At 36.8% G+C, this 9,758-nt stretch overlaps 1 protein-coding gene across 1 annotated transcript in view; it reads left to right on the top strand.

Annotated features, from left to right (window-relative positions):
* The window catches only part of gipc3 (GIPC PDZ domain containing family, member 3), an 11,604-nt gene extending 4,629 nt beyond the window's left edge, over window positions 1–6,975 (top strand). Inside the window, exons 3-5 of the mRNA XM_035653614.1 lie at window positions 3,168–3,277; window positions 3,995–4,076; window positions 5,379–6,975. Coding sequence (XP_035509507.1) covers window positions 3,168–3,277; window positions 3,995–4,076; window positions 5,379–5,530 — 344 coding nt within the window. The 3' untranslated portion in view covers window positions 5,531–6,975. The remainder of the gene's footprint in view (window positions 1–3,167; window positions 3,278–3,994; window positions 4,077–5,378) is intronic.
* The last annotated feature ends 2,783 nt before the right edge of the window (window positions 6,976–9,758 follow it).

Here is a 9,758-nt window from a genome sequence, read left to right as displayed (position 1 = left end):
CATCAGAAAAACAGGAAGAGGACACAGGGAATTCTTTTTGGGCTATTCGCCAATGAGCCTGGAAAAGTTGTTAAACTCAGCCCATTATCATGGCAGAGCCTCAGCCTGAAGGATCTTGTACACTCTTTGGCTTTGTAAAGTTTTTATTTTAATAATAAATAAACTATCAAACAAGATATCTATACTTCGAAAAAGTGTTTGCTACACAGAAACAAAATAAATAGTTGCAAGTTAATTCAGTTCTTGTTTATAGATTGACTCTGCGATACAGAGAAATTACTCTTGTAATGGGTTTTGTCTAAACAAAATCAATATGCAGCACTTTGGAAATTGACTCTTTAAAATGAGTTACTATTGCTACTTGATATGTTTTCATTCTCAGTCATGTACAGAACCAATTAAAAAGGCTTTGAGGGATTTTTAATCCCATTGCATCCACAGGAGAAACCAAGGCTCTTCAAAAAAGTGGACACAGCCATACATTTCAATATTTTAAGGTTTGTTTTTAGTTTATGATTCAACTCTAGCCATAAGACATGCAGGATGAATGAAGCAAACCTTTTAAAGGAATACAGAGACAACCTGGAAGCACCCTCCGCAAGCAAGAATACACACACACACACACACACACACACACACACACTTAAACTACTACTGTACTTGTGAGTCCATTCGTTCCCCGTGGAGGCTTACCCCTAACCTCACCCACAACTGCTACATTCCTAACCCCAACATTTAACCTTTAACAGCAAAACCAAATCCCAAAAATAAACAGTCAGCCTTATGTGGACTGAACTTTAATGCGTACATGGGAAAGAAGTCCCCACAATGTGACAGTGTGAACACTGTTTAGTCCAATGTGATTAAAACACTAACAGAGAAAGAGAGCAAGAGAGCGCATGGTACGTACATTTTTCATAAGCTTTGCAGTCACACAGCAGTCAGAGCCAAAAGAAACTCTAAATATTTGATCCAAATGTACTTGTTGTACATTCCCTGTTGCTAGAGAACCTGGAAGGCACTTTTATTTACATTTCAGCCATTTATCTGCCAGGAATAAAAATCGTTGAACAAATTCATTGGGTTACAGTGACCTGCTCAAAATCAAGGCTTCTTCCTTGGACGTTTGTATTTACATGTGTTTAGAGAAAATATTAGTTATGAGTCTCAAATCTTTTGTTGATAATCATGTGCTCTTCCAAACAGAAACCTTTCATGCACCTAGCGTTTTTTCAGGATAGTCTCTTTCACCATGATGTCCTCCTCTCTTTTACCTTCCAATGAATGTTTCACCTATTAAGAGTACAATACGTGGTTATTTATTGCATCTTGTTTAGAACATGGAGAGGAAATAAGGAAGTTTCCTTTTCTAAATAGATAAAGCAGATTGGAGCCCAGCCCTCTACAACCTCACCTATCAGACAGGAAGCTATATCCATGGTCTACTGGCTGACCTCCTGTTAACAATCAGTATCATCTTATTGTACTGAGAAACAGCAACATCTTAAGGTCCACTTACACACTCCTTTCACTTTATATCAGCAGACTGTGTTTGCTCAGTTGTCACAGAACTGTAGATGTTCAAATTCAACCATATATTTAGTCAAGTTCAACTAAAATCTAGTCTAGCTAAAAAAAGTGCATTATCAAATCACAACCTGGTTTTGGAAGTGACATCATTTGGGGTAAATGCAGTAGCTTTGTATACAGTTAAACATGAGTAGCAGTAAAGCAGAAAGATATCCCCTTATTTCGCTATATAAACCTGCCAATTTTCTTGGATTTAAATTAAATCTTTGAATTATTGAAATTGTGTCTGGCTGCCAAATCTGGATTAGATTTCACATGTAAAATGATTTATTACACTAATTACAATCCTGAATGTAATAGAGCGGGGACTTCATTATGGCCCTAAATGTCAACCAAAGAGAATAGTATGGTGCACAGAGTGAGAGTAATTTGGATTCACAATTCAAGACACAACCTTATTGTCATTCACTTTAACAATTGATATGCAGTTGCAATTGTACAGTCTGCATATGCACATGTTGAAAAACAGCGTTTGTAACTGAGGGTGCAGCAATTCAGTCAGCAACTACCGTAAGTCACAATTATAAATACAGGTGTACAAGTGGCTCATACAAACTCCAATGAGCAGTATGTGTAAGCATTAGGTCTAATGTCACGTTTCTACACATATTGAAATGATCTGATTAAAGATTATATATATATCATGTCAGTTCACATGAAATAACTTGCAGAAGGAAAAACAGCAGTCACAAGCATTATTATATGTAAGTATATTAATGACATTGCTGATGCTGACCTCTGACATCCCACAGGAAAGAGTTTTACTCCCCTTTGGAATCTATGACGTATAATACTGAATACAAATGTGCATTTACATGGGCATGATACACGGGCATGATAAGCAGCAGCTGATTCACAGTCAGCAACTTTACTGTTAACACAAACTAAGTTATTGGAAATCCATGAGTCACATTCACTCTATTACAGAACTCATCCTTCACTGGAAATTTGGATGCCATAACACAACATCCCAACATCTTCACAGGCAACATACTCCTTAATGATATAAAATGATATAATATTATTTTATGTTTTAAAACTAACAGCAGTAGTGGGGTGTTCATAGCTAGACTGAGTCTGTACACTTATAAATAGTTGAATAATTTGTTAAAAAAAGAAGTACACATCAGAACAAGGGAATGTAAATTGGGGTTGCTTGGGTCTTTTTTTATGTTTATTTATAAAAAAAAAGTGTTTGTTTAACTTTAGCCAATATATTATTATTTGGCATTTTTTGCCTTTATTGGACAGCAGAGGCAGACAGGAAAGAGTGAAGAGAGACGGGTAAGACTTGCAACAAAGGTTGCTGGCTGGAATCTAAACGGCGAGTTTGCGGTGGCCATGCTGTATGAGCTGTAACCATTTGGCTATAGTCTTGGTTTCTGGTAACACTGCAGTTTCTTGGGAAATGATTGAATAAAACCATGGTAGTCAGCAATGAGAGCCAAAGGGCAGGTGACCACTGGAATGAACAGCACTGTGTAAAAACAGCATATCACAACCAAATAAATAAAAAAAACCTCTTGTCTCTTTAATTTGATGAATTGTCATTATCCTGTTTGTGTTCGTGTGGACAGACATGATTGGAATGAGGACCAGAGCGCCAAAATCTAATGAGGGAAAGATGGTGAATGGGAAGGAGACTCTGCGTCTTCGCTCCAAGGGTGCTGCAACAGTTCAGGAAGTGGTGAGTTTCACACGCTCTGCTGGACAATGACTGTTTCATTTCCTGATGGACTCAGGAACTGTAGATTGCGACATATAAACACATATATGCACGGACACACAAAAACACCACAGAGTTAATTGAGATTTTGTTTACAGTTGATTAGATTGTTTTTATCTTGTGTTAAGAAATTATTTCAGTTTTTTTGATGTGCTGACTTATGCAAAAAGCCTACATTCCCACATGGGACACTAAAGAAATCAAATGAAATGAAATGAACTGAACTGAACTGAACTGAACTGAACACCCCCATCTGACTCCGGTCACATTTAAACTAGTAAGCAGACGCACAGTCACACAATATCCGTTATTCCTTATTGAACAATGTCTCTCAGCTTAGTTGGAAGCAACCTCTGCAAACAAAGTTATTCTTACTTCCTATACTTCAATGCAGGATGTTTCACATGACATTGAACTATATCTCAGACCATATCCCTTGTAGAAAGTTTGGAGGATGAAAAGATTCACTGCAAGCAGTTAACAGTTAAGGCCTACCAGCAATGCTCAATTTGATCACCTATACACTTTGATATATTTATATAACATAAAGATAAGTGATAAACAATAGCCCTCGGTGTGAGAAGATATGCTCTCACAGAGTTTATATCACCATATTTAGAGCATGACCACCACAAAATTTCCACTAACACCTCTGTATTTTCCTTTGTGCTCTGCCAGCAGAATGAGTTTGAAGAACAGGCCACAAAGAAAGTGGATGACCTGCTGGAGAGCTACATGGGCATCAGAGATCTGGAGCTGGGTAAGACCACCCACATAACACTCCTGTCCTTAAAATAGACATCAACCTTACAGCCACGTTTGGAGGTAAGGAAGCGAGCCATTGCTGAATGGATGTCCACACACAAACCTAGGAGTCAGTGTTTGCTGTGGGCTGTAATAGACTAGCAAACTATCCTTGGTGTTGCATGCTGAGATAGGCACCCAACTTTAACCCTGGGATGGAGTATGGGAAAATAAATTCCTTCTCAGATTGTATACTCACCACAAATCATCAATGTTAATGATATGTGCCTCCAGGGGCTGTTGGGAGTGTTTTTTAATGTACTGTAGTTTAGTTTTTTGTGTGTACCTATTTTCTCTCAACATTTTTGACCTCTGATTTCACTTCCGCTGGAGAGTTGCTGCATTTTGAGAAAACCCCAAGAGAATATGTCTGCAATAATGAATTTGACAGACAAATATAACTCATGGCAAATTTACTACAACCTCATGGTCTTCAACAATATTGTAAGCAGAAATACAAAGTAATTGGAAACATTTGTGGTCTATTGGCATTCATTCCTACTGAATATATCAACAACTGAAAAATTAAAAAGCTTATGCTGAAGGTCCTTGGATAGATCAGGAATTTGAGTAGGACACGTACTTAACATTGTCAGTGATATGAATTTGCCCTTTCCCAGACTTCCAAGGGCAATGGCCTGGTTTCCAAATGGTCATTTGGCTGTTCAGACCTTATTTAAAATAGGTTAATGATTTCTTAATCTGCTCTTACCTTTGCTGTTTGCTTGTAATTTATTTGCTAAGAATGTGTTTGCTTGTCTCAGTGTATCCCACATATTTTGCTGTCCACCAAAGTATATTCATGGCTGTCTAACTTGACATCAGCGTGGTTAAATCCAAATCCCCAGACCCATTCAAGGGAAATTTGTCATCGAATGCTTCTGTCAAATTAAACAGAATTTCAGCGCGGGTGTTTCTTAAGAAAAATTAAAATAAACAATGTTAAAAAAACACTGTATCACATATTTACTTGCTTCTGTATGTTTTTAAATTTTCGTTGGTATCTTGTGGAAAGGCTACCCTTTACAATTAAAACCTTAAAAGGAGATATTTCTGAATAACAGTAAACTAGGTTTTTGTCTCGTTTTGTCATGTAAATGCCCAATTTTATGAGGCAAAAGTCTAGAGTAGGTCCTCTAAATTAATGTATAGTGCCTGTTGTTTTGGCTTTGGCTGCTGAGAAAGAAAACTTTGGCAGTAGTTATTAACAGTTAACCCTGGATTGGTTCAAATCTGTCCCATCACTTCTTTTCTGCAGCAACCACCATAGTGGAAGCAGGCAAAGACAAGAAGAACCCAGACGACTTTGCAGAAGCCTTGGACTCAGTTCTGGGAGATTTTGCTTTCCCTGATGTGTTTTTGTTTGATGTATGGGGAGCTATTGGAGACGTCAAGAATGGTAGAATTTAGATATTTGCTATATAAATGAGAAAGAGAGAGAGAGGCCTCTATTCTCTGGGAAAAAAATAATGTGCAAATGTTATAAATGATGCCTTCCCAGTCCTAATTCATTTTTAACAATCCATTTAACCTCTTAAGATCCAGATAACCCTGCTCCTAACCCAACCACACCTGTATATAATGGAATTGAATAGGTGGGTTTTAACAGGTTAAAATGTGACAGGGACTGCAATTACTTGGTTAGTTAATTTCCCCATGAGCAGGTCATCACTCTTGATCTTAAATCTTTACAATAAACACAAAACACATAAAATTGCAGTGTAGCTTTTAAATACATTCGCATTGAAATCAAAGATTGAAATGAATCTTTAGGGTGTATCTATCCCTATACATATACACCATTTTTAATGTAAGCACTGGGACAGGAAACTGCAAAACAGTAGACAATGAGCTAGTCAACTAGGAATAAAGGAAATTTGATAAGCAAAACCCTTTTCCTCTGATGAAGTCCCACCAGGAAAAACAGGAACAAGGAAACACTTTTGGGTCATCCCAGAGTCAGAACGTATTAGCCGGCTTCTCCATTACCAATACCCTATACAAGTTAAAGATTTACGTGGATGTTTTATAAATTATAAAATGTTTGTCCCTACATTTATATCGCACTGGTTTACCTTTTTCAAAATAACCAAAGGGCCCTAGTGCAAATAGAACTTCAAAAAAGAAATTGCAAGTTAAATATTGTTAGTACTCCAAGTAAGTGACTGATCTGTTTTTAGGACATTAATCAAAATTGTCAAGAAAATGGAATCATCAGGGAACAACAAGGTTCCAGCGGCAAATCACATTTTCCCACATGGTCGTTACTGTCAAACAGGATCCAAGCCCATAACTTCCCACAATAAATAAATAAAATAAAGCTGGCTTGTGTGCATGTAAACCATTTTGTTGGAGTTCCCTGCAGATATTTTGCCTTAAAAAAATCTTCATGATCATGCACTATTAACAGTTCAAATAACATTGTGTCACATATCCACTTGCTTCACTCTTTTTTTTGCCACAAGTTCAGAGGAAACTGTTTTGGTTTGTTTCAAAGACAGATTGTAAATATACTGGATCAGTATCTTCAGTATCCCTGTTCTTAGTTTCAATGTGCTGCTCTCTCTTTCTGTCTCTGCATTGGAGAGTATTTACTGTAAAAAGAAAATAAAACATCATACTATATGTTGGATTTTGACAGTTATATGTTTTCTGGCTCACCTGAACAATGTGAAGAAAGTATAAAGTCACTTTGTATACATGTAAGCAAGTAAACACTGACCTGCCAAATTTCAAAATGTAGTTTGATTTGACTTCACTCATTCTAGCTACACTCTTTCAGCTACATCAGTATTTGTCTGATAGTGATGTTTTTGTTTTACAACTTTGTATATGATTGCAGCTCTTAAAGAAGACCTGAAAATGTATGGCACATAATCACATGTTTAAATTGTAAGTAAAAAGATTGTGATCATAGTCGTCAAGCTTGTGTGTGTGTTAAAGAAAAAAAAAACTTTTCTTTTTTAAACCAAATGTTTTATTTATGTACAATCACATGCCATTTCAGTCAAGCACAATTCAACATTTACACTTCATTTTCATTTGAATAACACTGAAGTGGTCTAGTTAAAGCAAGACACATTATCCATCCACACAACCATCATCAGTTAAGTGATTTCTTTGGTAATTGAGTGAGATTCTGACTGACTGATATTAGTGATAATATAATGAAAATGATGTGCAAGATCAGCTGGGTGAGCAGCTCTCTAGAAGATAAATGAATGAGTTTCATTATATAAATTATTGAATCATAATATTATAATTCTCTATTACAGTTTAGCTACAGTGTGTATCATTACACTGCCCAAATGATCAGACAGAATTATCCAACATCTAAATCATCACCCACTCCTGCTTCATTGTTAATACAAACACCTTCTCAATTGACACCTTGAAGTTAAACATCTCTGAGAGGCGGAGCTGCTCGATGAAAAAATGAATTTTATTGGACTAAGGCCCATAAATGATTCTGCGCTGGTTAGCAAAGCTGGTTTATACTCCATTTTTGACCTGAAATCCAATAATAATTATTTTTACCCCCTGAGCAACTCTGGGTCTAAGAAATGTTTGCATAATTTTTTCCAAATCTAAAACTGAGGTAGGCTCACACATATACTAGTTTAGATAAGAAAATTATACTTTCTGGAAATATTGGATTTTAATACTGTCCAATTTCCCCAGATTTGGTTTTCTTATTCAAAGACAAGCGACAATTGAGTAAGCCTGTTTTAAAAAGGTCAGTTTAGCCAAATTACATAATATTTTCCCACTTACCCTCACTTACATTTACACTTAACCTTCAGCACTTACTTAACATGTTTTCTCACTTAAAGAAATATTTCTGTTGAATGTTTTAAGCAGCACAAATTAATTTCCTTTATCCTCCAATGTAGAAATCACAGAGGTTGACATCTCAAAACCTGTGCAATTAAAACCAAAACTATCTCCATGGCTAGACACTAGTGGAAGTTAGTTTGAATTTGAGTGTTTGGTTAAGATAGGAGAGTTTTAGAGTTTTAAATCAAGAAAGGCAAAACACACCAGTGACACAGTGAGTAATCAGTAAAGTGGTACATTACTTATCAAGTAATATATAACTATAAAAATATGATAGAATTATATAACACTGTCGAGGATAGGCAACTTAAATCCTCATTTGACAACAATTATACCTGCTTAGGTCTTTATATAAGTAATGAATAGCTAATGTCACGCATGATTTATTATTTATATAAATACTATGACCTTTCATGCAGCAAAATACATCTCAAAGGAATATTGTTACATTTTTCATCACATTTCTGAAGTTGACAGTGAAAAAGACTTCTTGCTGGAAGGCCAGACTTATTTTCAGGGTCTGTGTCCACATTCACAAATTCATTTGTTGCAACAATTACATTATTTCTTTTTATTTTACATTTTTTCTTCTGGAAACCTCAGAACATCCTCCTTTCCAAGCATGTGGACTGAACCAGATGATTCAATTCATGGATTCTGAAGTTAAGGTCTGGAAAGTTTGGATTAATTCACAGGCACTATAAAAACATTTAACACATAGAAAATACATGCATTGTAATGTATTGTATAAACTCTAAAAATGGAGAGTGTATAGGATGCCTCTGGCAGTCTAAGCAATATTTAATTTTAGTCAAAGCGTCTTCGCTTTTACACAGCTCTACAAGATTAGGATCAGCCAGTTTGCAGCGTTAGATGCGCTGGTGATCAACAGTTCAAGGTATGTGAATACTTTTAGGAAGGGAACAATACATGAACAGTACTGGGTCTCATGTGACACCAAGAGCATTTGACCAAAGGCTCCTACCAGAATAAAGTATTCCATTAAAACAATTGCTAAAGCACCCCAGTGTGCCCCTATCCAATGTAACACCAATCATAAAAGCACTTCATGGAGCAGTACGTGTAGAAAAAGCAGTGCATTCGATTGCTGCTTTAGCAGACAGCAGAGCTCTAGTCGTTACAGGTTTGATACTTTGTAAGTATCCAATCAGCCCCTTGTTCTAAAATTTTTAAAGTGCATTGCTATGTAATACTGCTAATATTTTTAGTGGTAACGCAAGAAATAACAAGATTCCAATCTTTTCAATGTTATTGTGCAATCTTGCTTCCCTAAAGAAACCCTCATTAGAGCTTGAAAGCCACAATTTACAAAACCCACATACTGTAACCTCAATGATGTCTACGCCAAACAACCAACTCCACAAATTCCAACCAATGATGGAGAAGGGAGGTGGTCGCGAGTTGCATGTAGACCCTAGGACCCGGATACATTAGAGTTTCCCCAGTTCTCCATGATTTCATCTGAGCCCAGGGATGGCTCCCCATAGAAGAAGAGCGTGTGAAAGCCTGCGGGAACCGGTTGTCCGCTGAACAGATGGAATACTAAGGTCATGAGTGCAGCGCCCGAGACCCAGATTGAGAGGGGGTTAGATTCTCCTCGAAGAACTGAGTCTGCGAAAGAAAAAAAAACACAACACAAAATGAAAACACAAAAAAAAAGCGGAATGTATACCCACCAGGATTCCAGGATCTTCGGTTCGCAGGGCGGTGCGAAGCGTATCCATAGCCAGTAGGTATTCGACCTGGACTTTGACTTCCCGGACAGCACAAGTTTGTGCAA

Source organism: Morone saxatilis, unplaced genomic scaffold, assembly GCF_004916995.1.
Source record: "Morone saxatilis isolate NCDOM2014 unplaced genomic scaffold, NCSU_SB_2.0 Contig12, whole genome shotgun sequence".
In the NCBI taxonomy this organism is placed as follows: Eukaryota; Metazoa; Chordata; class Actinopteri; family Moronidae; genus Morone; species Morone saxatilis.
The sequence above is the reverse complement of the archived record's forward strand: the minus strand, read 5'-3'. Positions and strand labels throughout refer to the sequence as shown.